The 27,979-nt window shown below is 39.1% G+C and overlaps 1 protein-coding gene across 11 annotated transcripts in view; it reads left to right on the top strand.

Moving 5' to 3' along the window:
• Positions 1–27,979, top strand: part of PTPRC (protein tyrosine phosphatase receptor type C) — a 65,596-nt gene that overhangs the window by 13,977 nt on the left and 23,640 nt on the right. The window contains exons 3-10 of one of the 11 annotated variants that reach the window (XM_087731852.1): positions 21,300–21,395; positions 22,224–22,319; positions 22,681–22,707; positions 23,157–23,294; positions 24,098–24,184; positions 25,482–25,514; positions 26,292–26,507; positions 27,064–27,168. In XM_087731852.1, the coding sequence (XP_087587978.1) occupies positions 21,300–21,395; positions 22,224–22,319; positions 22,681–22,707; positions 23,157–23,294; positions 24,098–24,184; positions 25,482–25,514; positions 26,292–26,507; positions 27,064–27,168 (798 nt within the window). The remainder of the gene's footprint in view (positions 1–21,299; positions 21,396–22,223; positions 22,320–22,680; positions 22,708–23,156; positions 23,295–24,097; positions 24,185–25,481; positions 25,515–26,291; positions 26,508–27,063; positions 27,169–27,979) is intronic. The other 10 variants (XM_087731844.1, XM_087731843.1, XM_087731841.1 and 7 more) reach the window with 10 other exon arrangements.

The raw sequence follows: 27,979 nt of genomic DNA, 5'->3' as shown, positions 1-27,979 counted from the left end.
AAAGCAAAGAGTTATTCACTAGTTTAAATTTGAGCCAACTTCAGTGGGATTCTTTATAATGGAAATAAAATACATCACTGTCAGGCTAGACACACAAGGCTTGATCCCTTAGCCTCCATATAGCCACCATTCAGGATTCCCAAACCATTAATGGGATGACAGTTCTTTACAGTGTGTGGTTTTATGTATGTAAGTAGAAATACAATAACTCTTCCTAAATGCTGAATGGTTTAGAATAGATATCCACATTCAGGAATGTACCTAACCTTGATTATTTCATACATGTGTAAGTGGTTTTGAGTGAAACATAATGTCAGTGACTGTCATTTTTATATTCTAGGTGAGACAAAGAAATGTAATTTCCTTTAAAAAAACACGGAATATTTTTCATTGCAATATTACCTTGCAAAATATTTGTGTCATTAGAAGGAAAAGTACGTATTTGCAGAAATCAGACCATGCATTTGTTTTAGTAAAATCTGCTAAACATTAGTTATTAAATGAAATGCAAAAGAAAAGAGCCTTGGGACACCTGTTCATCACAGCAAATTGTCACCTTGTAGAGCTGATATAAAATATTTCTGCTTCATAAATGGACTTCAATGCTCCTTCATAAATATCTTGTTATTACACAGAGCTCAAAACACTTTAGCAAAGAAAAGTCATTATTCCCAGGTTAAATGGAAACAGATCCAGAGAGTTAACTTCTAAAAGGTCACCTGAAAAGTTGTTGGACAAAAAGAAATATTGTGGAACTTTTGCTAGTAAGAAGCAAATAAAGGAGGGGAAATGAAGACACAAGAAGGAGCATTGCTGAATTCAAACTTTGAAGTTGTTTGTTTGTTTGTGACAGTTATTTCATAAAGGAAGTCGCGTATTTTGTAGGAAACTCAAGCAAAAATCATATTGAACAATGCAAAACAAGAGGAGAATGTACCATTTATTATTGTGTGAAATAAACCATTCATTTAATGAATCCTGTTAGTCAATCAGCAAAGTGGTAGGAGGCTTGTATATCACCTCAGCCAGTTGCAGAAATCCTGGGTTAACCTTCTGCATAAAGTACTTGTCACCCTACCAAAGGGTGGACACAAGAACTTAATCTGATATTCAGCAAAGACTAGTGGAGGAAGACATGAGGGTATTAATCCTTCTTCGCGGGAGAAGATTGCTGTCAGCTTCAAAAGAAAATTTCTGCCTACTTCCAGGCAGGGGTATCAAATTGAGGCACAAATAAAAGGATTGCTTGGACAGTTGGGTAAGATTAAACGGTGGCACCTTTCAGATGTTCCGGAGCATAGGCAAGAGTAACTCAAGAGCAGGGAAATAAGAATAATGCGCTAGTAATTTTGCAGCAGGGGTCAGTACGTTTAGCAGCTGCATTTAATTTTATGGTCTGGAATTATTGTGGTACTGCAGGAGGCAAATGCAAATGAGAGTTAACATGATCAGGACTATGACGATTGGTTTTAGTGAGGCGGATTTCTGTAAGAGTTACCCTCTACTCTCCTTGTAAAAGAAATCCAAACCCCAAACCAAAACAGTTCAGCCGTGCTGGTGATGCAGACTCCTGATCTATGTCTTTAGTGAGAGTGGCACATCTCTTCGAATCCTGTTTCAATCTGTGCGCATATAATAGCGTTTTCACTGAAGGTGGAAGGTGTTGTAGAGTGCGTGTGGTTGCAGTGTTGGTGCAGTCAGGGAGGCAGATGAGAAGCCTCACTACAGGAAACGTGATCATTAGGGAAATGATCTGTCATGAAATTCATTTTAATGCCACATTTCAGAACAAAAAGCACTTCAAAGCTTTTAGCCCAAAACCAAACTCAAAACCAAATCCCTATGACTTCTTCTCATACCGAGACAGGAGATTTCACTTATAATGAAGAATGCTGGGAATGACTGACAGTGTATGATGCTGAGTATTTGAAGTGTTGGATGTTGGTTTCTTGTTCGCAGATTCCATCTAGATGCTTCACAATGCAGTTGCTGGAGAAGAAACCAGTTCGATTACAAATAGATCCTAGCTTGGTCTCTCTGATCATTATCTTTATGGTACACTCGCTTTTCATATGCCTGCTGTTGTTATAATATCCGAAATGCTTTCTGAATTTCAGTTCTTTGATGATTCTTTGCTAAAAATAATTAGATTTAATATTATTTAAGTGTCCAGTGTTTACGATCTTAGTGGTGCATGTTTTTAATATTGCTTTTGATGCATTTATTAATGTAATGATCAAATTGGCGAGCACCAGCCCAGCTCATGCCTTCTTCATAGGTGGAGCCTTGCTACGAGAAAAATAGAGGAATCACAAAGATTCCTTAGAGTTTCTCACTTGGACAAGAGTTGCCTGCGTGCTACGAAAAAAAAATAACATTTAAACATCATACAGTACAGATTCTCCAGATCTGGGGGGTTAAAAGGATTCTCTGGAGATGCAAGTGTTCTTCATCTTCTGAAAAACCCAGTTTCTGCCACTTTCTTGGCTTACAAGGCCAGAGGCATTTCAAGGACACATCCAGGTCCATTGCACGAGCTTTGTACTGTCAGCAGACTAATAATTAATCAGAATGAACTTTCTGTATTTCTTTATATAAATGTACCTTTAATCCAGGGTAGGAACCCTTATTTTCAATGGCACTTGTGATCTGTCTATCAGGGCAACTTTATTGAAATCAACCGATTTTTTGCCGTTCTCTAATTTTTGTAATTCTGTTAAGCAGACAGAAAGAATTCTTTGTTGGGGTTTTTTTATATAAATTAAAGAAACTGTTTGTATTGATAGGAATCTTTTTCAAAAGCTTAACAATGCAAGCTATGAAATAAGCAAATCCTTAAAAAATTATATCGTAGGTAAGAAATATGATGTGAAATGCCCAGGTGTAAACATCTTTGACTGGATCGATTCTGCAGGTAGTAACATGCTCTAAGCTGCCCCTTGCAGCCTTGGCCCTCTGACTGTCCATGGGGACATCCTGGCACACGTTGCTGCTCCCTTCCCTCCTGCAGACACATGCTGATAGAGTCTCACTGCAAATACCACTAAGTTAGACTAGAAAACGGGCATACAAAGAAACAAAGTTAATTCACTCAATTGTATCACGCTCCCAGTATACCCAACCAAAAGACTCCTTGCACAGTTTAAGGCCTTGGTAGCGATTTATCATGAAGAGCTCCTGTCCTATAACTAGGTATTTGGAGTTAGTCTTATAAAAAGCTATGCGTGCTTGGTATTAGAAAGTGAGAAGTGTGAGGATGGTACATAAATGTAATGCCCTGCAAATAAATACGCTATCTTCTAGGTATAATTTAAACAGAGTAAAAGTTACATCTTCTCTGAAATCCCCAGTGCTATTTCTGCAGAATATGAGCACTAGTGTTCTCTGGGACAAGTGTTGTTTGGAAGTTAGCTCTAGGAGAAAGCATTTTAGAATGAACTGAAAGAAAATATATAAAAAAAAAATAAACTGAAATCCTAGAATCTGTAAGGAAATTATGTTAACACACTGTGCAAGTGTGTGCCTGAGCCTAAATGGAGAGGAAGCAGTAAAGCCAGAGAAAAAATAAAAGCTGGGTTATGAGTGTTTGTTTAGGTGCTAGAGGTGTTCTTCTAAAGCTGGAAATCCATCTGAAGTGATGCTAACTAAAGATAATACCAACTGCTGTAGGTAAAATTTGAAGTAATTATTACCAAAATGAAGAAGAAAATAATTCAGGAAATAACATAAACCACAATAAATTAGTAAATTATTCCAATGTATGAGAAAAGCTGTGAATAACTCAGTGGGTCTGCTAGATTGTTAAAAAGGTAATAGGAGCAATCAAACAGAAGACTAAAGCTGCCTTTTTACAAAGTTTTCATGCAGTTGTCCCCAGAGAGATTTCTGTTCACTGCCTGAAAGTATGAGGCAATGTTAGAAACCAGGATTAGCTACAATCTGTTAGTGGTGTGGGAAAGGGGGCACAGCAGTGTAACAGCACATGGGGTTTGCTTCTGTGAGCAGTGGGGAAGAGAAGAAATGGGACCTGTTGCCTTATTTTTTTTTTTTATAATGCTAGCTTTTCTTTTAGGAAAGAACTCTGCATAAAGCTTGTGAAAGTTGTCTTAAGGAAGTAAGCTTCAGAGCTGGATGATGTGGGATTCACTCAAAATTTCTGGAAGGACTTATGAATGTGAACTTACAATAAAAATAAAAAACAACTCCCTAAGCATCCGTTGCTGTGGTGGAGGTAGTCCGTGTACTACAGTAATCATCTTTTTAAAGATGTCTCTTTGGGCTTTAGATCAATGAACCTTCAGTAATTAAAGAATACTTGAAATAGCAATAGCAGAATTATAAAAGGAAAAAGTACTTTGGATGTTTGTACTGGGCAACTCAGATCATTCTAATCCAGGACAGTCACTGGATTTTCTGTGTACAGTGTAATGATTATGGAAGGTAAGCTACAAACAGTCTTATTTCTTAGATAATAACACTCTCAGACTGTGATGTACCGTGAGGCTTGTGTCATTGTAGAGGCTGCTTGTGTAGTGCTTTGTAGGTAAAGAAGCATGCTAAAAATGAAAGATGAGTCATTAGGGGAACTACAATTTCTGATAGTTTAGTTTTGCAAAATTCTATGTTTTCAAACGATGTAAGCTGAAGTGTTAATATTTTTGTACATTGCTACTATTCAGCTTACCTCAGTGAGGAAGTTTTACTCATTTGTGGGTTGACAGGCAGCCTTGCCATGGAAACGGGAAGGCGCTTGCTTACAATGCAAGCTGAGAGCTGGTTTGCTAAGCACAGGCCAGTGCTTTGCAAAATGGAGATAAATTAAGGCACCCACATCCTGTGACACCATATAGTATTTGCAGGCTGCCATTTACCAGGAAATTGAAAGAAGTCCATTAGTTCCAAACACTGTTAAAACACGAAGATGCTTGAAAAGTTATGCTTGATTTCCCTTATACTCTGTACAGTTGAAAGCATGCCTTGTGAGCTAGATCTTCTGCTGATGCAACTCAGCCTCTTCCTGGTGGTGTCAGAGGAGGAGCAAAAAACAGCTCTGGCTACTCGTCTGCCATAGTAGTTTTGCAGGTGAACACGAGTACATTCCCAAAATTCATAGCTAATGTAACTCTTCTTGTACATCTTATAATCATTACTTGCTGTTAGTACCTGTGTCTGTTCTTACCCTTGTTCAAAAAATGTTAAATATGCAGCCTTAAATTATTAAAAAAGTTCAACTGTGTTCTATTTCTGGAAAACATATGCATTTCACATGAAGTTATAGACTAAGTGGAAATGGACATTTTCTTTTTATTCTTGTGTTTGGCAGGAATAATGGTAGGTATTTAAATTTTTATTTATCTCCAGCAATAAACTATTAAACAGGACTGACTGGGTATATTTTGGAAATTACTCTGAAATGAGTAGGTTATAATCTGAAAAGAAACAGAAATTTTCATTAAGCTTGCTCATTTACCTGAAGTCAAACAATATTCCACCAGTGAAACCTGGTCAAGACTAGGAAGATAAACATAGTGCCATGGTCATATGTCACAGGCTTGCTGGGCAAGCAGATCTAAATTACTGTCTCTGTAGAAGCCTGAACCAATCTCTTTGATCTTGTCACCTCTGAATCTCAGAATTTCTGATCCAGTTAGCAGAGAGAGAGCAAACGGTCAAGGAATCCCAAAATAGGCAACCTAGATGGCAGTTCTGAAGCAACTGCAAGCTCATTGTGAAACTCTGGTGTAAGAATGGGTCAGTGTTTAGGCTATGGAGACTGGACACATCTTTTAGATGGGGATATTTGTGCTGTGGAGGCATCATCAGAGTCATGGACCAGTTTCCTGGAGCGTGACATAAGCAGAAGCGTGATGATAAGATGAACAGAGCCAGGCAGGAAGGGATCAACTCCTTGAACACAGGACCATTGCACTTTAGAGGCAGGCTGCTGAAACTGCTTCAGAAGAAGAGAATCAGGAACTTCTAACCATCACAGGGGTAGGGGGGGAGGAAAAAAAAAAAAAAAAAAAGGCAAGAAGTAGGCAATCACATATGGCTTTTGCAATTTTAGGCTTACCAGCAGAGAGTGGCATTGTCTGGTGCATGTGCAGAAAGCAGTGAAGCCCTGCAGGACCTGCAGCTAGCTCCAAAGCCCTCTCAGCCCATTAATGGATCAGCACTGCCTTATAAGCTGTTGTGTCAGCATTAAGGCAGAGCCTGGGAAGGAACACAAGAAGATATTTTGTTGGACAAAGTTACTACTAGAGACCAAACACATTTAACAACAGTTTTGTTACTTTTAAGTGTTCAAATAATTCTTCTGCCCCTTCCTAGTGAGGTGGTGGATTGCAGTGGGTTTTATTTACTTTATGTGATATCTCTATACCTCTGCCAAACCAGCATATGAAGAGTAAGTGAAACTTCAGGCTGACTAATGGGTAAACACTAACATTGACCTCTCAGTTTTGTCCCCTAAGGTCCAAAGGCAGAAACTTAACAAGACAATGGGAACCCTCCCATGGTTAAGCCACTCAAATCTAAACTGAAGTTGATTTATACTGAAATGGAAGTTTGACCATGTGGCTGATTAACTGTAATGACTCATAGCCAAAAAGGACGTGACTACAGGGTACAGCAAAGCAAGACAGAGAGGTCCCTGAACAAGCAGTAACACAACTAGCTGCAGAAGCAGGATTTTTACAACCACATTTGGTAGCGTAGTGCCAAAGCTCATTAACATTGATGAGGTAGAAGATGACTTTCATTAGCAACCTCTAACAACTTAAAACTGAAAGACAAAACATGCTTGGTGATTAAGCCATTGTGTACCTTTGCACAAGTAAAAGCACCTGCAGTCCTGGCTGGAGACCAGATGCTCTGGCAAGAGGCCCACATTCCTCATGTAATATAGACCCTTGTTCACAGGGAGAAAGCTATGGTCAAATAGATTGTAATTGGTCTAATTTGAGAAGTTCCCCATGATATCAAGTGCAGTGGGATCCACTCAGCTATCAGTCACTGACGTCTGCAGAGCCAGCTCCTCCGCTACAGCCAGTTTCCCAGTCACCCATGATGGGGGGTTGAGCAGGGGGGATGTCAGCTCAGGTAGGAGATGTTAGGGACCTCAGTGCCATTTCTTGCATTCTTTGGAGAATGCTTTTGTAAAAGTTCCATTTCCATTCATCAGAGAACCATATTCCTTTGGGGCAGCTATCTGCCCCAGACATCTCCCAAAACGATTTGACAGCCTTTAATTCAATTGTCTTTTATACCACCTGCTGTAGTCCTAGAGGACTGAGCTACTCATCCCCTAACAGAAACACATTATGTCCTGGGTAGGGAATTCCATTCTCTGGTAGCTGTGTTCCTTATTTTCTTGGGAGTTTACTAGTCTTTGTAAAGGTTTTCTTTGGCCCTGTCAACCTAAAGAAGGCTGGTGGTTTCCTGCTGTATCTGTCACTACACTATTTCAGGTTGCTTTATACAGTCACTGCTGCAGATGCTGTTGGTCTGTCCTTAATTTCTTTGGGTCTTGGTTATGTAAATGCTCATAAAGAACATAATTTATTTCCAAAAGGAAAGAAAGACATGCCATTGTGTTAACAATGCACAATCAATTGATTTTGCAGCCGATGTTATGATGGGCAGAGCATCATGCATTCTTGACCACGGAATTTCTTACAAAAACAATCTTGTGCGCCCAAGTGGGAATCCAGAAGCTTGCATTTTACTTTTTTATAGATTTTTTTAAACTTTCTGGATGTGAGGGTAATCTTGACAATTCTAACTGAAATGCTGCAGCCTGTTTGAGTATTCAGGTATAGTGGTCTCCATTGCCTTGCTAATGTTGGGCACCATTATGAATTGCCTGTCATAATTTTAATATGAATGAAACTGCCTTGAAACTTCCAGTTTTCAGTGTGAAGTGTTATAAAAACAGGCAAATTGACACAGAGTTTGGCTGTCGGTGCTGTAGATTGTGCAGGGTTGTGATCATAGTTCAGTTTATCCAAGTACACCTAACAGCATACACGTCGGTGCAGAGCAGCCCATGGAAAGCCAGGTGATTCCACACTGGAGCTGGTCTACATACACCAAGTGGCAGGCAGAGAAAAGGCTCTCATGTGCCTTCCTGAGCCAGCAGAGCTGAATGCTGAATTAAATGCTGTCAGTCCCCACTTCCTATTTGTATTTGTTGCTGGAGTGATATTAGGGATCTGTTACCTGCTTACACGCTGGACTCTGTAGCAGTCCTGATTCAGAACATCATCTTAATTCAAACTATGGGATTAACTCCTACTGAAGTCAGTGATGAATTTGTGTGCAGAAGAGCTTTCCTGAGCAACTACCAGAAGTTTTTGTCTTTTTTCGTTTGTTCATAATATCAAATTTGTGCGGCATATGCTCTATAGGTGCTAAATAATATCTCCAAGTGTCTTAATCTACACAACTGAAAAATTTCTAATATATTCCCTTAGTTAAAAATGAAAGAGCAGTTAATTTTATCAGGTCACATGCTCATAAATTAATCACCATTTCAACCTAATGCTGTTAAAGTATAGAACCTGAACGAATAAAATCTTACCCACATTTGCACATACTCTGTCTTTCTGCTTCAGCTTTTCTGTCTGTCCTTACAGAAGACATTATACATGCTACTTCCAAACTGCTCTACCTATGTGCATGTGTGTATAAAAACCGGTACTTGTTTTACAGATCAAATCACATTTCTGACCTCCCACTTCCAAGTGGGAATTGTTCTTGCTATTGTCATAAGATGTGTAATGCCACTATATACATCTTTCTTATTATTAGACATCAGAAATGTTTACAGGTCTGCTGAATTTCCTGGCTTGTGCATTGCTGTGCCTATATAGTGTAAAATTATTTGGAGCATGAAATCAGATGTTCTCTTAGCTTTGGCCTGAGGGCTTTCCCTGGGTCCCTATACTTTGAAAGGTCCATAAAATTGTTTTCCTAAATAAACTCTTGTCTAGCATCTTTATCTAGTATCTTTGATTTTACTTTTCTTTCCCAGACTGCTCACTTAATATTTTTAAAATAAAAAATTATAATAAAAAATGGAAAAAAAGGAAAATATTTATGAAATGCTAATGAAAATTGCTTGCCACATACAAAAGATGGAAGTATAGACTGTTTATGTTCCTTTTGCCTTGAATCATTTAAAGCGATACTGAAATTAGTGTTGTTCAAATCCTGAGGAACATGAGGTGTAGATTTCTCAGGTTCTTTGCTGGAATATGGCACACCACAATCCCTGTGAGCCAAGTGAAGTCCTTCCATTCTGAGCCTTCATTGTCATCTCCTGGAATGTTCAGCCTACAGTGTCTTTCAGAAAAGAATGGTCAGCACAGGATTTAAAGCAGAATCAGATGAACTGTTTTCCCCTCTTTTTGCTTATGATTATCAGATAGGGTGTTAGTTAAAGCTGGGGCTTACATCTCACGTTTGTTATAATGAAAGTTGCAAATAGAGAAAGAGAAAAAAAGGACACATTTAAAATGTAGGTAACTGCCCAGAGTTGGGCACCAAAATTGATAATCTGATTTTCAAAAGAAGAAGAAAGAAAGAAAGGGGATTGAGAAACCACTTTCACTCAAAGTTTTTACTGAATTCTGGAGGAGTCGTGCATGCTCAGCTCTCTTCTGAAATCTGTTCATTGTTGCTTCTGGTGTGACATGAAGTACAGGTACCTTCTTGATAGCGCTGACTCAGCTTCTCTGAAGGGGCAGAGCCCAGGTTTTCCAATCCAGGTTTTGAGACAGTGAGAGGCTTTTGTATGTGTGTGCATGGCATTCTGGGGAGCTCGAGTTCTAGGAGTTTCTCTCTTTGCAGCCCTACGACTGTTCCTGTTTATGCAATCAGATGGATGTGAGCGTATTTTTTTTTTATAACACTTTCAGATCCCTTGTCTGCAAACTTCATAATTTTTAATGAATTTCTAATTGCAATATGCCAGTTTAGTAGAATAGTGTCATTATCTCCACTTTGCAGGGGATGTTACAGAGGCACAGAGATGGAGGGTACGTCCAACCACTCACACGGTAGTAAAATGTGGAATCCCTGGGTAGGACTTGGTCACAGTCCCAACTTTCCTTATACCGGCTGAGTACAAGATGGATTTCAGGAAATTTTGATTAATGTAAATACTGGTAATTTTTGCTTGCCAATAAAAAAAAAATGATGATTCCATATTAGTTTATATAGGAAATATATATAAATAGTTTTTAACGGGCAGTTTTTCTAAAAGATATTGATATGCTTCACTGAATGATTTACTTTTCAAATTATTTTTGCATGAGTAATGGTGGTAGAATCTGACCCTTATATGATGCTTCCTATCAACACCTTGTGTGTATATTTTACTGTGTTTTAAATTGTACCCTAACAAGTATACAGTTGATTTAGCTGTTGATCAGTGAATACTGTGTGTCACAATATTTTATTCAGTTATTTGGTAGCATATTTGATGAATGATATTCAATTCTGATCTTTTCTGGCCTGAGTGTACGGAGGAAAAAAAAGAAGTCAGGATAGTCACCAAGTAAAATCACTCTCCCTTGAAACAAAAAGAGTTTGCTGGCTGCAGCTAGCAGCCTCGGGAGGGCGAGGAAGCTGCCCAGGAGGCAGAGTTGGTATGGGAACGGTTCTCCACTGAGCTAGCTGATTTTTTTCCCTCTGTAGTCTCTATCCTTTTAAGAAACAGAAGCTAGATGTCTGTCAGCCAGTGCTGGTTAGGATCTCTGCTAAATGCTGGAAGAAATCTGGGTCATGGGAGATGACTGAGACTAGCAGGATAGTTTAGAGCATTGCTGCTTGGAGATGTAAGGCTGGGACAGATGTGAGGCTCTTGGAGCACAGGGACTGCTGAGGGTCCTGTTAAGCTTGGAGCAAGAAGCTGTAGAATGACAGATCACTGGAAAATGAAATTTTTGTGGAGGGTTTGCTATAACCACATCTTTATTCTGATTTGTGCCCTTCTGCTGTAGTTAAGGATCTTTCAAAGGCTGGGGCTGTGCAGGCAGAGTAACTGAGCATAGTAAAACCCAGCACTGTGTACTGGAGGTACAGAGCAACGGCATGTGCATTACTTTGCTGTGGAATGAGACAGCTAGTTTTCTTTAATGCTGAACTGCACAATCATCAGAGAATCAATTAAACAGTCATGTCAATCTTGTGAGCAGATAAAGTCACATCCTCACTTTGACTCCACGGTGCTCATCTGAACCACGGGACCTGTTCTCATCAAAGACAGCAGCTGACTCCCCCCAGCCCCAGCCTTGGGATCTGTAACAGGGATGCTTCAGTAGCAGCAAGCATCACTGCAGTCCACAGTCCCTCCTCCTGTGGGCCACGTGGCATCTCCTGCAAGTGTGAGAAATTTTGTATTCAGGGCACTATCTGAAATGTGTGATTTTTGCAGCAATACTGAATTACTGGGAGCTTCACCTTGGTGAGGGGAAGAACTGTCCTGTGGGAACAGTGCAGCTACTGCCTGTGCATTTACCTGTGTGACTAAACCAGAGGTATTCTGTGACTGCAGCTTTGGAAAGACTTACGGGCTCTGGGCTGTTTCTGTTCCCAGCCCCTATTGCCGAGGGTCTTGATAGCCAGGTGCTGTCAGAGTGTCGGAGCAGCCCCCAGGAACACCCCACTACACCTTTGCAGAAGTACTGAGTGTTGCTCTCTTGTGGATTGTTGCTCTGTGGTTCATCACACTCTGGTCTGGCTGGCATGGGGCTGGTTGCCACCACTCAGCCCTGCTTGCCCTGCCCTCAGCCCTTGGCCAAGGTGAAGCCACGGCACTCCTGTGGCACCTTTATATATCCTTTTTAAAAAAAAAAATTTGCAATGCATAAAAAAAATGAAGAAGTTTTTTGTTAGGGACTAGCCATTCGTGATAGTAAAAGGATGGATTTGTGAATTTACACAGCACTAGATTGTTTGGGGATCCTGTTTGTAGCATAGACTTTTTCTAAGAATTTGTGAATGCATGTATCAAGTTTTTGTTGCTTTGTTTGTTTTTTAATCTTAATATACCCTTTGTAACACTAGAAATGTTCCTTTCCTTTTCTCCATCTGGTCTGACTGAAACCTTTCGAGACATAAGTTGTCTTATACAACATCTATAGAACATAGCACCAAGTAGTTATGGTTGGGATTGAGGAATACTGATATTTCTGCATTATAAATAAAATTAAATTAAGAGGAAGCAACCTCACCTTGAAAGTCAGATTTCCATCTAGAACTCTTTACTGGCTCAGAATACAACACACATCTAAGGTTACCAAAAAAAAAAAAAAAAAAAAAATTAAAGGAAATGTTATGGTCTCTTTTCAGAGCTTATGTGTTTTCTTTCCATTTTTGATTGTGCTTTGATCTTATTTTGTAGAAAAGCTAAGATTTGCATACCCAGGTGATGTCAGTTGGAGACATAGATGTTCAGAGCACCTGAGTATCAACTATTTATCTCTGTCATCTGCACTCCTCCCTCAGCTGCCCCAGGCCAGTTAGCTATTTTTGTTTGGATCTTTAACATAGCAAGGGATCAGAGAAAAATATTATTACAAAAAGGAAAAGCTCATAGACAGATGTCATTTCTTGAAAGAAATGTTCATTTATTTTTAAAAATCACTGACAGCATCTTTTTGAAAATCACTGATTACAGTTCCCACTGACATAATGCTCCCAGTAGATACAGAGCTGTTGATCCAAGGACTTCATGCTAATAGATCTCTACCAAACAGAAGATATTTCTGATTTCAACAGGCTTTATATTACCAGTGGCTGAAATGCTGCTATTCATGTAGTACTAAACTGTTTATGGTTTGACATTAGAGCTGATTAAAGATAGTCTAAAGAAATATTCACAAGTTGTTTCTGTTTTGCAGAGCAAAGGACCCATTTTCTATTGCTGGCAAAATTATGTAAAAAGTAACGTGCAGTCAGGAAGAGATCTACAATACCAGATAATGCTTTTATCTTGAAGGAACTCAGAGGTAGATAGAGAAGCAAGTCAGATATTTAAATAAACCATGGTCCAATAAGATAGCCTGAGATGAAGAAGTTTGCCCCTACCTCACACTCTCACCAATAGTCAGTCAGTTCTCAGCTGCAGCCTCCTTTTCTGGTCAAAACTCTTGAGAACTGAGCTGCCTTCAGCTGTGCTCAATAGCTTCCCAGGACTAATAGAGGAGGCAATTGCAAAAACATGGGAGTAGGAACTGAGAGGACAATGTAATAGTTGCAGGTTCTTTCCTCCTTCTGCTTGCCATAAACGATATTCATTCAGCAAATCCAGAACTGGCCTGTCTGTATCATTAAGCAGAGCAATATGGAGCAAGTGTTTCTGCTCATGGTGGATGTGGGAAAGGAAGATCAAGGAAGGTATAGCAGCTCTAGAAAAGTCATAACTAAAATTAGGGACTGGCCCTTGACAACAGACAAGTTTAGCACAGTATCAACATGAGTCTGGCTCCTGACTTTATACATGCACAAATACTGAAAATATACAAAAGGCAAAGCAAACATTAACACAGTTTTTCTTTTGCATGTAGCACAAAATTGCCAAGCAAATATCACAGCCAATCTTCCATTCCTCATGTATAGGTGTTTCTTAATGACTGTGGATAGTAGCCAGCGTTTCACAGTTGAAATAACTGTTACATCAGGGTTTGATATTCTTCCCTCTTCCAGACAATTCACATAGTGACAAGTATTCCCTGCAAAGCAGCAAATCCCAAAGATTGCCACCCCCCACTGTATCATATTAATGAACCTGTACAACTAAAAATAATTACAAATGCAAATTTGGTGAAAAGGAGTTTAATAGGGAAATTTCATGACTGCACTAGAGAAGTTGTGGTTTAGCACTAAGATAGGTCTGATTGCTTGAGCATGCGGGTGCTATGGTAACTCAGTTTCACCATTTGGAAGCACTTAAGCTCTAAACCACAGTATGCTGCACCCTCTTCCTTTTGAGTAGGGTTCTGTAGAAGAAAAACAGAAGTAAACAGCATGAGAGAAACCACAGAGCAGCAAAGGCGTCGTTAGCTGTAGTTGTACAAGTGGGTTACTGTAGTTAAAGTCCTCCTATGAAGACTGAGGACGTCATTTAAAGTGCAGTGCAATTGATAGAAATGCCTTCCTTCTGCCTGCTAAATACACAATATTCCTGGATGTTTATTTTAAGTTTGCAAGAGCTGTGTACATGGCAAAAAGTATTTCAATTGTTGCTTTTAGTTTTTGTTCTACTTCAGGTTTATGGTTTTCAGAAATTCTAGAAACCATCGGTAACAACTGTTGTTTCCATGAAATTAATATTTCTTGAGGGAAATTTCTGTTTTTCTCTGTGTTTTTATTTTTCTCTGGAAAAATTAAACTCTTAAATTTATTTTGCATAATCAAAATCAGGAAATTCCTTTTTTTAAATGGTCAGAAATATTTCATTTGATGTCAGGTTAGTTGAGAAAAAAAATTATTTCAGTATTTTTCTTGTGCTTTTCTTTTTATCTCTTCCTTAAGACAGGCTCTGTATGTTAGCAGAAGTTATGCTTGGTATTAATTTGTTTTAGCTGATGAATGCTGACAAACTTTGAAGTTTGCACTTCCTCCTCTTTCCTGAGCTTGCAACATTGTGTTCCTCCTTGTATCCTCCAGCTATAAATTCTTCTTAATTCCATCTCTTTCTTCTGGCTGCTGCCCTTGTACTTGATTGCTGGTTAATTTGAATTTTTTGCCTTCTCCAATGCTGTAAATGCTGCTTAACGCTTATAGTTGACTCTGAAATTGAGAAGAAGAGAGACAACTCCTGTCCTGGAAGCTGGACAGCAAGGAAAGGGTCATAGATGTTGAGAACAAAGAACAAGCATTAACTTCAAAGGTCAATTTTCATTTAAAAAATAATACCACATCCTCTCATATTTAGCTGTAGTGTAGGCCTGCACTTATTCCTGAGATGTGGTTTGCAGGAAGACTATGCCTTCCACAACGCAATTCAGGTCTGAGCACTGGTAGGTGTCTTGGGAACTAAAAAGCCCTTGGCTCCCCAGATACATACTTTAAGCAAAGATTAGAGGTGGTAGGAAAGGATGACAAGATCAGGCCCTTAGACAATGACTGCAGTATGTTAAGGAGCCACTATGGGGGGCAAGTAGTAATGAACGTGTATAAAAGGAAATATTTTGAGACATTAAAATGGAAATCATTTTAATTATCATTTTGGAGAGTCAGAATGAATGTTACATCCTGATGCCAAAAGGAAACAATTGGCATTTCTCAATCAAAACATTTTAGAATTTCTGTTGAATTAAAATTTACAGTTTCAACTTTTTATCCCTAATTTCTGGTGAAAAGAAATATTGTAAATATTGCCTGTGGGAATAGAAATTCTAATATTTATTTAGTTTTAATTCTCAGCTACAGTAAATGCATAGCATTCCTATGACTGCTGTAGGGCTATGAAGATTTTTAGCAATTAATTTATGGGTTACTCTGAAGTGATTTTGTGGCTGCATCTTCAATGACCAAAAGTGTAGGCATTTTTTTTAGGACCCTCTGAAATGTCCCAGTTACCTGGGGAGTTTCTACATGTTAAACTCATTTGAGTAGTTTGTTTCTTTGACTCAGAGCATGCAAAATTTCACATATTTTTAATGTGAACTTTATACGGCATTCTTTTAATCAATTTTCAAAAAGAAGCATTTTGTCCAGAAACTGGGAACATTTTTTTTTTCTTCCCCAGAGTTAGTGATAAAGAATAAAGTGTAATTCTGCAGTCTGTGATTATGAAAGCACTTCAGCACACATAATCCTACCTATAAAATTTGAGGGGTCCTCTGTGGTATAGAATTACTCAGATGTTTAAGTGTTTGCTAGCCTATTCATAGGTCTGCCCAGATCTATTTATAAAGTAGCAATGGATCCCTTTATTTCGTGTTTGCAGCAAAAAGAAGCAGTAACATCTCTAGCCCTGATGCTCATTTACTTTAAGATCCCTTTAGCTGATTCTGGCAGCGCAAGGGAGCCTTCAAGTAGGTGTGAATTACATCCTATCCCACTTGAAGTTTAAAAATAAATCAAAGAAGGGTGGCTGGCAGCATTCTGTAAGTCTCCTTGCCTTACTCACCCTTCACCTCCCACCAGGAACTGTTCTTTTTTTGCAATTTAGTATTGGCTTGCAGTGGAGCTGACTAATGTCTGTGCTGTTTGCTAGAAGACCCCCTCAAAGAGCTTTACTCCATCTGAACAAGTAGACCACATCCTGTTGCTTTCTGTGCAGATGTGAAGAGCCCTGACCCTGCTGAAGCAGTGCCGTTCAGCTGTAAAAAGTGGGAAGACAGAATCTGGACCTACACTACCTGCTTTATGTGAAGTGCTGCTCGGTGGGGGTTGCTGGGGGCTGTCCAATATGCCAAAGGGTGGAGAGATCCTGGGAAAAGGGCAGCAGCTCTGCAGGATCACTAAGCATTTTTCCTGGCAGAAAAAACCCAGCTGCCAATGGTTTTGCAGACACAAGGCTGAGAGGAAGGGTTACTTCCTCTGCCCCCTGCCCAGGTCTGTCAAAGACACACGGAGTGCAGCTGGATGTGAAGAGCCAGCCGGTATGGTACCATGCTAGATAGAACACCGAATGCACTATTAGCAGAAAGGGATCCTCCTTTCCACATTTCTCTATGCTGTGTGCATCGAGGAATGCAATACTGCAGCACTCCTGTGCTCAGAGGGGACAGCCTGAGCTACTGGCATGCAAACGCAGTCCCCTGCCCAGCCCAGCAGGAAATACCATACAGGGTCAATTTTACCCACTCTGCCAATTAAGCAGCAGAATGGAATTAAAAGGCATAGTCCCTGTCATCAGCTAATGTATTTTTGCCCATATAAATATGATAATGTTTTTCAGCTCTTAATGCAGATCCAACAGTATCTCTGTCTTATCAGCTGGAGTTTCCTTTAGTAACACACGCACACAGGAAATGTGTGCTGGCCCTTCCTTCTGCTCAAGAAGATCAGACCCTGGACTTACTTGGAACACAGTATCTTTTAACATATCCTAGGTCCGAGTTGTCTTCTGTTGAGTCGCTTGGTCCTGCCAAGTGGAGAGCATTTTCACTTTATTCTCTTTCCTGGGATGACAGCAGCGAGCAGTAAGTTATTCTATGGGTGTGACCACAGTTCACTGCAGCAAGAGCAGAGTCAGTACTGCAGCGGTGATATAGCAGCTCCTGTGCCGCCAAATGTGACCTGTACAGCCTGCTGTCCTTGGGGTTTGAAGTGTTTGGCTTTTTTTTGTGGCCTGGTTTCTTTCACAGTTTTTCCCATTTACTTTTCTTGTTGAACTTTGAAAGATTTTTCCAAAATATGGTAGTTCCATGTTTCACTCCCAGGGCCTGTATGACTTTGAGCTTTCAGGAGAAAGGGTGGTCAGCTCATCCGTTTTAGGTGTATTTCTTTGACAGCCTGTCATCTCATCTAAAACCTTTCTTTCAAGCAGCAGCTGCACTCTGTCTGCTAACTGGTAGTGAGGGGAAGGGGAACGAAAGTGATTAGCCAAGCTCCCATCTCCCTGTGAGATGTACTGGTTGTATTTTTTTGCAGGGCACCCAACTAAGGCCAGATCTGCTCCAACATTACTGATGGGTCGCAAATCTTTCGGGTAGGTCAGCAGGAACCAACTGGTGGCCCAATCAAGAGAAGGGAAAGGGAAGCTTAGAAAAGTCCTTCAGTAGCATGACTTTTTGTACACTTTAATTCTTCCACTTGGGTTATCTGAGCCTATACGACACATATTATCTTAAAAATGTCTTATGGCTGGATGCAGTTTAAGATTTGTGAAAAGGTTTGGCATAGTTCCTATTTAAACCCAGACCAACTTGCTTAGTTTGGTAATCATCAGGCTTTCATACTACACAGAATGGTTTTTTGGGGTTGAACATCCTTATTAAATTTTAAAGATATTCTTAGATTTCAACCTTCAAGATTCCAGAGATATGTTTTAGAATATAAACATGAGCAGACAGTTTTGACTTTGAGGTTAACTTTGTTAACCTAACGTTAGCTCAGACGTATTTGTTAGCTGTGGGACATTTGGGGAAAAATAAAGTGTAGCGATATGCCTATTGAATATTGGAGTAACACAGTCTGGTGTGTTGGGATCGTTCTTTATTTTCCTTCAGTTTATCTAGCATCTCTCAATAAGGTTATATGGGGAAATGTATCTGCTTTGCTGTTTGAGAGGAGTTTTTTAGTGTTCTGGTGCCACCTATTGAATTCTTTTCAACTGCATCCTATTCTGTTGCTATAATAAATCATATAATGGAATAGAATCATAGAAGAGCAGGAGACTTTTAAAATGCCTAGAAGGACATAAAACTGCCATGAAGTTCTGCTAAAATGCCAGTGCTTATTTGGAGGGAAAAAAGGGCAATCTAGGACTATTATTTTCCAAACTGTTTTAAGAAGTGATATGCTCTAGTTGACACTGGCCTGAGCAGGGCAGTTGGACTAGATGATCTCTTGAGGTCACTTCCAACCTCGAGTTCTATGATTGTGTGTAATATTTAGCATCTGCCACTGTGAGTGAGCAATAAATCTTACGTTATATTTAAGCTACTAGCATTATTCCTAACTTTACCAGGGAGAGGATGGGGAAAATTACTTTCACGGGAATCTTAAAGAGTGAATAAGGCAACCAGAAATACAACACTGTGACAACCTTATGAGCCCTCTTTTGCTCATATTATCTTCACTTGGAAGAAGGAATCTTGAAGTATATATTTTTATCTCCATCATGTTTGCATTAGAGATCAGTGAATAGCTTGAAAAGTGTTTCTACATGTTTCACTAATCTCTGAGCAGAGTTTCATTTAGGACTTTTTCTGCAACTCCTTTTATTCTTTTCTTGGAAACAGTTATTTAAGTGAAAGTTGATCTGCGTAGATGCTCATAGAAAGTTAATTTCAGGCTTGAGGTATATTTAATATGCTGAACCAAAGTACAATCTGGAAAGGAGGGGGAATAATTGATTCTTCAGCTGATAAACCAGTTGAAGAAAGAAAAATCGTATTATGGAATTTAGAGTGACCAACTGCCTGCTTTCAAACACTGAATTTAAAAAACATGAAGATACATTGAAAATTAGTTGCTCATGGCAAATATGAATGAATATACATTTTAGCTTTTAGAAGGTTCCTTGGCAGTTTAATGTGTACAGTTAGATTACACAATTGCCGTTAATAAATGTTCCAGTCCTTACTGGAGATTTGAGATGCTGAAGATATATTGATAGGTCAAAAGATCATCTATATTTTTGTTTCTTGCTGTAACATCTCTCAGGTTAGGAAGCTTCATCCGCTAATATTCTGTAGCTCTGAAAAGTATACATGGTCCTGTGTTTCAGTGGAGATATATATAGATAAATGGGTTAACATACTAGAGCTGTTAATATAGTGGCTTCTAAACCCATGTTATTCACTCTGTTGTCAGTCTACTACATTTTTTACAGATTGTATTTATTACAATTAAGAGCAATTGTATTTCGACAGTTTCATATGATTTCAGACAAACTATAGGCAGGCCTATATCCTCATCTCATGGACCAGATTTTAGGCAACACACTTCCCCACTTCTGTAAATGATGAATGAAGTAGCTAGCTCTGCATTACTATTTTTAGCTGAGCTTCATTTGACTTCTGTTGATACTTTTTCTTTAAAATATCAGACTACTGTCTTTTTCTAAATTTTAATTTGTAGGAAGAGATCTTGAATAATGTACAGTCCACAGCAAATTCAACTGCTCACTAGGAAAGTACTTACAAGATTTTAGCTTTTCTTTACATTCTTTTTTATATCATAGTTTATGCACATTTCGTGACAGTTCTGAGCATAAAGAAATTGCTCACTCTCCACAGGTGACTTGTCGTCACTGGTCGTGTTTTTTTAATGGCTGTTGTTGGTCTTCTGAACTGTCCATATGGGGTGCAGAATCCATGGTGGCTATTGAGCAGCCAACATGTGTGCTGCTGCTTGCTGGGTCGATAAGGAGAACGTCTTTGGAGTCCTGGGACATCTGCCTATGTTGAGCTTCTCTGTCAGAGATGAGAGACATGGTTTTGACCCTGGCACATGAACAGAGGAACAGAACATGTATCCTTCATAAGTATCGCAGTTTTTCACATAAACCTGGGTTTTTGTTTTAAAAGTTGAAGGATTTTATTTTTAAAAGAGCAGAGCTACAACAGTTGTGAAGTACCACGTAGGGAAGCTAAAGTAACAGAGAAATTATAAAAACTGAAGTACTATTTGAAAAATACACGTGCCCCCCCCCCCCCCCCCCAAAAAAAAAAATCCAGGAAAGAAACATAGTGCGAAAGAACTAGTAGAAAAAGGGAGAGAAAGGAAGAGCCAAACAGGTGGATGAAAGATGGTGGACAGTCACAGCAAGGAATGTGTGAACAAGTGGAAGTTTGTTCCTTGCTGAAAGCATAGCAGGCTGTGTTAGAGAGAGATGTTTTGAGGGAACAGGCATGCTTTTGGGATGGCTTTCAGGATTCTTATGTCAAAGTGGAAGCTTCTAATCCTCAAAATGAGTAAAAGATATAGTGATGAGAACAAACTCATGGTTCCAGCCATTGCCATTTATTTTTTTCTCTCTTTCTCGCAACAGAAATTTTACAGTACACAAAGACAAAAATTTTTGGGTCAGGATTTCAAAGCAGAGTGTAAAAATGAGGCTTGTTTTCATAGGTGTGAAAAGATCATATCTCCCAGCTCAAGTCAGGAAGTAATTTATAATCTGGAGATAAGAGTTATTTGGAGAGATTCTTAAATACCAGCCGGATGGTGCAGGAAGGGCACTGCCATTTAGAAATTAATATTAGGGAAAGCAAGCAGCTTTCAGCAATGCTGAGGCTGGGCTTTCCAGCTCTTGTATAGTGAGGATTATAGACAGGTAGGATTTTTCTTGACAACAGAATTAGTGTTGGTATCTCTTCTCAGCAATAAAGTCATTCTTCATTCAGTGAAAAGTGACCTTCTATTTGTTGATACTGTGTGGACTTTTATACACTGCTGTGTGATGATGAGAAAGATTTTGGGGGTTTTAGCTTTTGATAATGCAAAATACATCATTAAACATGAAAGCATTTAAGTATTCCCCAGTCAAATCTGTCCTGAGAAACGTGGTTCAGAGAAAGTCGTGCAAACCATTGGCCTTTTTCTACTATAGATGAACTTCTCACCTTCATGCATTGCTCACCTGGTTATATCTTTTCCCCACTGTGCAGCAGGAGAGGAAAATCCGGCAAATGCCAGCTCTCCCTCCCCTGTGTCACCTCCACCTGCACGCTCCACATCACTCTCACCTGCAGGCACCGCTGAAGGTAATGGTGAATTCAGGACCGCGACATTGCTGCTCTTCTGTTTCAAGCTGAACTGGCATCTACTTCTATCATATGTTGGTTGACTCCATCACTGTTAAAGCAATCTGGTGATTTATGTTGTCTGAGGTCAATTATACTACAGCAAAAATTGTTAATCTGATGAGGACATGTTTAGTATTTTTATTTTAATTAAATCAAAGCTGAGGATTTGAAATATGCTTTTCAAAGTAAGTGATCAGAATTCAAGCTATAACATGCTGTTGTTATGAGTTCATGTTTTCCTTATGGACATCCCTTCCCTTAAGCTCTCAGATGAGAGTTTCATGCTGAGCTGTCACAGTGGCACTTCCCCACAATTCATGCAGACTCCTTTGGGCACCACAGCAGTATCTGATGATTGTGGCAAGAGGGTCTTTCCTGGGTCAACAACACAAAAGAAAAACACCCCAATTGGTCTGGGCTTTTTGCAAGCTGCATATTAATTCACCCCCTTCAGCTGGTGTTTGCAAACACCTGAAAACAGTGCAGCCCCCACACCTTGCTAAAGAATGATCAAATCTCTTCGCCACAAAGGAATCCCAGACAAATAGGTGGGAATTTGGAATTAGTGGTCTTGCAGACCTAATTGCAAGCCATGCTTTTGTGGTAAATCCAAGCAGATGTGTTGCACAGCCTGTGCAGGAACTGGAGAGCAATGTAAATGTGTTCTTTTTGCCAGTGTTGGAGGGAGAAATATAATTCAGAGAGCAGCTGGCAGCCTTTCTGCTTGCAATGAGCTTCTCACTTTCATGCATTGCTCACCTGATGATATTTTTCCCCACTGTGCAGCAGGAGATGAAAATCTGGCAAATGCCAGCTCTCCCTCCCCTGTGTCACCTCCACCTGCACGCTCCACATCACTCTCACCTGCAGGCACCGCTGAAGGTAATGGTGAATTCAGGACCGCGACATTGCTGCTCTTCTCCTGTTTCAGCTGAACTGGCATCCACCGCAGCCTTCCTGGTGCTATCCCCACCCCTCAGGCTGCACAGCACAGACTCCTGGCTCAAGGAAAAGTGATTTTTAATGTGGACAATGTCAGTCCATATATCATATGCTTGATATTATGGGGATCTGGTTGTTGCTACATGCCACTAAATATTACTTAAGAATGTGTAATTCCTTGGAGAAAGTTCAGCTGATAGTTGGGAGGAAGGAAAGTTTATTTTTATATTTTTGGCATATGATTGTGTTTAATTCCTTGAAAGTTTAATTTACACTTTCTCTCTCTCTTTCTGTTTTTAAGGAGTTGAGTCAACAGCGACTACATCTGGTAAGAAACTTTTAATTTACATGACAGAACTGCACTGATGTTTTTTCCTGGTCGTTTCTTCTCTCCCTTTCCTGAACACAGTTATCTCGCAGAGTGTGTAATGCCTTTTCATTCAGCCCAATGATGTGAAATACACTGTCTTAAGAGGCAAGAATATCAGACAAGTCTGGTTTTGAGTCATGAATTTGAGTATCTTTTAAAACAACATTTAGCATGAAAGAGGTGCAGTCAGTGCCAAAAAGGATTATACTTACTGGATGTTCAGCTGACACCCGTTGGACTCCCTAACACCTTGAGCGTTCGGTGTGCCTTTGCTTACTAACAAATTCACAATGCCTCAGTACGAGAGAACTCCAGCCCCGCAGTCCTGTGTTGTGTGCAGCTTTGTGTCCTTCCTTGACTGGGCAGCCTCTGCAGCATTAATGAAACTGCTGTACCTCTCACCACAGGTGTCTCTCCTGCAGACAGCACATACCTCTCCACGCACACAGGCTCCGTCCCTGCCACGGGACTCAGCAATCTACCACGCAGCAGCACTGCTGCCCTCACCACACACACTCCCATTGCCTTCAAGAATGCTTCATCAGGTTTGCCGTCTTCCTTTGGATGCCACTTACTGCTCTGTGAACTGTAGGGGAAAACTAAATAATTACTGTACTGGAAAACTAAGTAGTTCAGCCTCAGTATAGCCTTTTCCAGCTTATGGTTCATCAAATAGAAAAGGTATCTGCAATTTGGCATAGTGGCAATACCAGAATTGTTTCCAGGATCTGGTATCTGATGGCCAAGGCTTGTAGTCATCACAGTAGTATCAAAATGCCAGCTGCTGTCAACGAGGCTGTTGCCAAAGCAAGAACAATGGGTATGGACCTAAGAGAGAATGTAGAAACCTGTCAGTGTTTTATAAGCAGAGAGATAAATACTGAGATATAGTAAGTAATATAGTGAGCAAGGTATGTGATCTGGCAAACGAACACTACTGGAGTGCTTGTCTCTGAAAGAGCACAGGTATTATTCATCATTGTGTTTTACTGTAAGAACATAGCAAAATGTTTTAGTTTTTCCCGGTTCACAATTATTAACGCCATTTTTATGTTGACTCCATCCTGGATTATGCCCAAATAATGACAAAAAAATGTCCTTTTACATTGCAAAATTAATTAGTAAGTGGTATATTTCTAAAAGGTTGCTTTCTATTTAAATACTAATTTTCTGTTTTATTGGCTATATTAACATAATTTTTCTTTCAGCATTCTTCTCTAAATAATGAAAATCGAAGAAGAAAAAAAAAGTGGAGAAGGGCTGTAGTGTAAGACGTTTCTGATGACATAGCCATATGAAATAATTAATTTTACTTCTTAATGCTGATATGTTGTTTATTTCCTTACAGATGATTACAATTCAACATCCTTGCACAGCACCATCTCACCAGTCAGCATGCCAGCAAACACTGGGATCATCCCCACTCACACGATAGGTGACAAACTTGCACACAGTTATTGCAATTATGATACTGCAAGCACAGAAAATGTGTTAGAATGAGGGAATTTGTTTTGAATTTCTTTTATTGAACTTAAGAATACAAATTAGACATACAACTGCATTAAACTTAAGGGTGTTTTTAGGAATCTTATTAATAGTTTATGAGTAATATTAGAGATACCAGAACTGCTACTTGTCTACAAGTGAGAAATAGAAATTATTTCCACACAGTGGCACAGTTGGAGGGTAAATCTGTCAGTTACTGTGTCAGTGCTCCTCTTGATATTCATAGAAATTTGCCCAAGCAGCAAAAAAGTATGAATACATCCACAGATCTGTGTGCTTCTCTGTTTTCCGTTGGCTTCCCTTTTGTTTCATGCAGCATTAACATTTTCTTGGGATCTAATACTGCAAACACTTACACACATTATTATTGCAATTGGGCTGTAAGGAATTACTCAGCTCAGTAAAATATATGCGTGTGCTTGAGCAAAGTACATCCAGGAGTTGGACTCTTACCATCTTTGCCCTTCAAGGAGCTGTAGGTTGCTGTCAGCTCTTTGACAGACTGAGCTTAGCCTTTACTTGTGGGTGTTCTGCCCCTAAACATCCTGGTAACTCTCCACTGGACCGTCTCATTTTACCCTGTCCTTAAGGGCACTACTCAGCCAGATGACTCCCAGCCTGGAGGAATATTTTTAAGTAACTGTTTTCAAGATGAAGTTCTTTGCTCAAGCTTCTGTACAGGTTTTCTAAATACCAGCTCGTAATTTCTTTTGGGTATTTCAGTGTAAAATAGTTGTAAAGCAATCTGTACTACTGTATAAATCTCTTTCCAAAGGTAAGAGTAGCTGTGCAAAAAGTAGGTATATTTTGTCTCTTTAGTGACATTGGATACTGTTCAGTTAGCCGTTCCACAGCATATGTATCCTGGGAAACTGCTATAGTTTATCATACCTCTATAAGAATGTGTGATTTTGGAATATTCTTGTGTAACTTTGTATGCAGAAATGTTATGAATAACCAGTTTGATTTGCAGTCAGTGATGTCATCGGAAAATGATGAAAGACACATGATCCCTAAAATAACTAGTTAAAAAATGGGGTTATATGTAGCTGATGTTTTCTTCCCTTTGTCAAATGTGAGTGGAGTGCTAAGTACAATTACTTGTATTGAATATATTGAATAAAGAGTTTTGGGCAGTACCAGTCACCCTCCTCCAATGCTCTAGGAAAAAAAAAAATAAACAAACCTGCTGAGCTGCACTTTCATTTTGTTTTCTTTTCTTAAAGCAGCTTCCATAGGAACAACTGAAGAACCTTGTGGTAAGAACCAAACCCCTTATTTTTCTCAGTCCTGAAATTTGGCCAAATCAGTAAACTTAAATATAGAAAGTTAGTATCTCAGGTTATTTTATAAACTGTCTTCCAATTCTGGAAGAGTAAGATTAAAGTTGTTAACATTTCTGGTCTTCTCATTTCCATTTACAGTTCTGTTAAATTGCCCTGCACTAGGCTTTTGATATCAGGGCTGCAGAAAAGATCTACCTTCATTCCTCTAGACCCTCTCTAATTTTTCCCCATCATGCTGATAATCACGTGCTGAAAACTGCAATTCATAACTAAAGAAAAACTAAAGTTTGGACATTGGTTTATCTCTCTTCAGAATTAGACACCTCTCCTTTCTAATTTTCAGGAATACGCTATAGCCATTATTTACTAGATGGTTATGAAATGCTTTGAATAAGAAAATTTGAAATTTCTGTTCAAACAAATGATTCAATGTGTCAAAACAAAGTATTTCACTTTGAACTGACATTTTAAATTAAGGCTAATCTGGTTCTGGAATGTTCATCTTTTTAATTCTTTAGTTTTCCTAACTTGAGAATTATTTAAAAGAATATTTTCCTAAGGAAATTTTCTGTTTTGACTAAACAATTTTTTAAAGTAAAAGATAAATAAAAATAAAGAATAAGAAGCAGCTAATTTTGCTGTATTTTTTGATTCTTAAAAGGCATGAAGCTGGGGGTGCCATAAAACATTTAATGGTTCTTAAAAGTTGTCATAAAATCATTGTTTGCTATTTTTATCTTGTTCTTTTAGAGGATCATATTAGGCACAATATAACAAGTGGAACAGATGAGAATAACATGGTTTCAGTTACACTGACAAATCTCAGAAAAAACAGATACTATTTTATTTTGGAGACTAACCAGACCTTCAGTGGGAGTTCCAGCACCTATGAAACAAGACTTCAGAGATGCATGAGATACACAGTTAGAGTTGATAATTGCATAGAGACTTTTGTTATTCTGCCTGGTAGGTATAGAAGGGTTTTAGTAATTTCTTTTTTTCTTTTTTTTTAATTTTTTGTCATGTAGTAATTCAGCTTTCCTGGATTTCTTAGTCTATTCTTGTCTCTTTTCAGAGAATCAGACAGAAGGTTTTCATACTCTGTGCTTTGCTTACAAGATATTTTGCATTTTGAAGTTGCACCTTAAAACCTCTCAGTATTTTCTTAAAGTAGGATGTAAAAAAAATGTAATTTTCTCATTGTAAAGGAAAAAAGCGAACTTTACATTGGCCTCATGCAGCATGGTTAGCAATAGCAAACTAGACAGCACTTGAAAGCTATTATTTATGCTGGATGTTTTGTTCACTAAAGAGATTGTTGAATTAAAAGTTGCATTTATTATTTGAATAACAGCATTGTCTTTATCTCATGTAGGCTTTTTCAATTTTTACTTTCCATTTCTTGTTAAATTCTTTGTATATGATTTTGTGCCAATTCTCAACAAATATAAAAGAACAAATTGCGATTTAAAGAACCAATATAACCAATGTCATAGTGACACATAATATTAATCCTTTTCAGTCGGAAGCAAGAATCCTTTTGAAGTCAAGAATGAAACTGCAACATCTGCAAAGCTATGTTGGGAAAATTCATTTTCCTGTGCTAATGTGACTGTTAACTGCAAAGGTAAGACACTTCTAAGATATTTTAAAAGTTGATTATTTATTTTTTTGTTTATTTTTAAAAGCAATGTTGATGTTATCTTTTGATGAGAGACTGGCAGATTTAAATTAATTGTGCCAGCCTGAGGGAAGGGCTGTTCAGAATTCTGGGATTGCTAGGTTGGGGACTGCCATCCCATGCACTGCAGATCAGGGGAAAATTCAAACCCAGAGAGCTCATTTCCTGAGTTTACTACCTTCACAAATTGCAGACTTCTGAAGATTTTGAGGTCCTGCTTGATGGTCTGAAGGCGAGCTGAGAGTTTGGAAATCCTGCAATCTGCGGATCTGCTGGGGACTGATCCCTTGCAGACTATCCAGGCAGCTGGCTCTGCAGGCTCCTGGATAGTGAGAGTCCGGGTTCTCTGCTCTTGGAGCTGGCCAGCCTGAGGAGATGCTGTCTCAAAGGCAGCTAGTGTGGTAGGGAAGATATGGCTGTCCTCATGTGAAAAATGCACGATGAATGTCCAGGGCTGGAGATTTCGCGTTTCAGGGAGCTGAAGGGCTAAGAACCCACGCCAGGGTTCTGCCAGACTCCCATGAAATGTTTTGATTTCTGTGGGAAAGCTGTTTTCTTAGAAAGTCAAATTGTATGAGCTTTACTGATGAAAAGTAAAGATCTATGCTAACTAAGTTAGTATAAAAGAACCTAAAACCTAGTCACTGGATTAGGTTGTACACTCTTCTGCTTGGAATATTATGATAGTTCATTACAAATTATATTGAATAAATATGCTAGAGAAAATCCCAGGTAAAATGGTACCATGTACTTTTGG

The sequence above is a fragment of the Nipponia nippon genome, unplaced genomic scaffold (assembly GCF_047370975.1).
Source record: "Nipponia nippon isolate SJK-2023a ecotype South Korea unplaced genomic scaffold, ASM4737097v1 scaffold_5, whole genome shotgun sequence".
In the NCBI taxonomy this organism is placed as follows: Eukaryota; Metazoa; Chordata; class Aves; order Pelecaniformes; family Threskiornithidae; genus Nipponia; species Nipponia nippon.
Note: the sequence above shows the minus strand (reverse complement) of the source record. Positions and strands in the feature narration are given on the sequence as shown.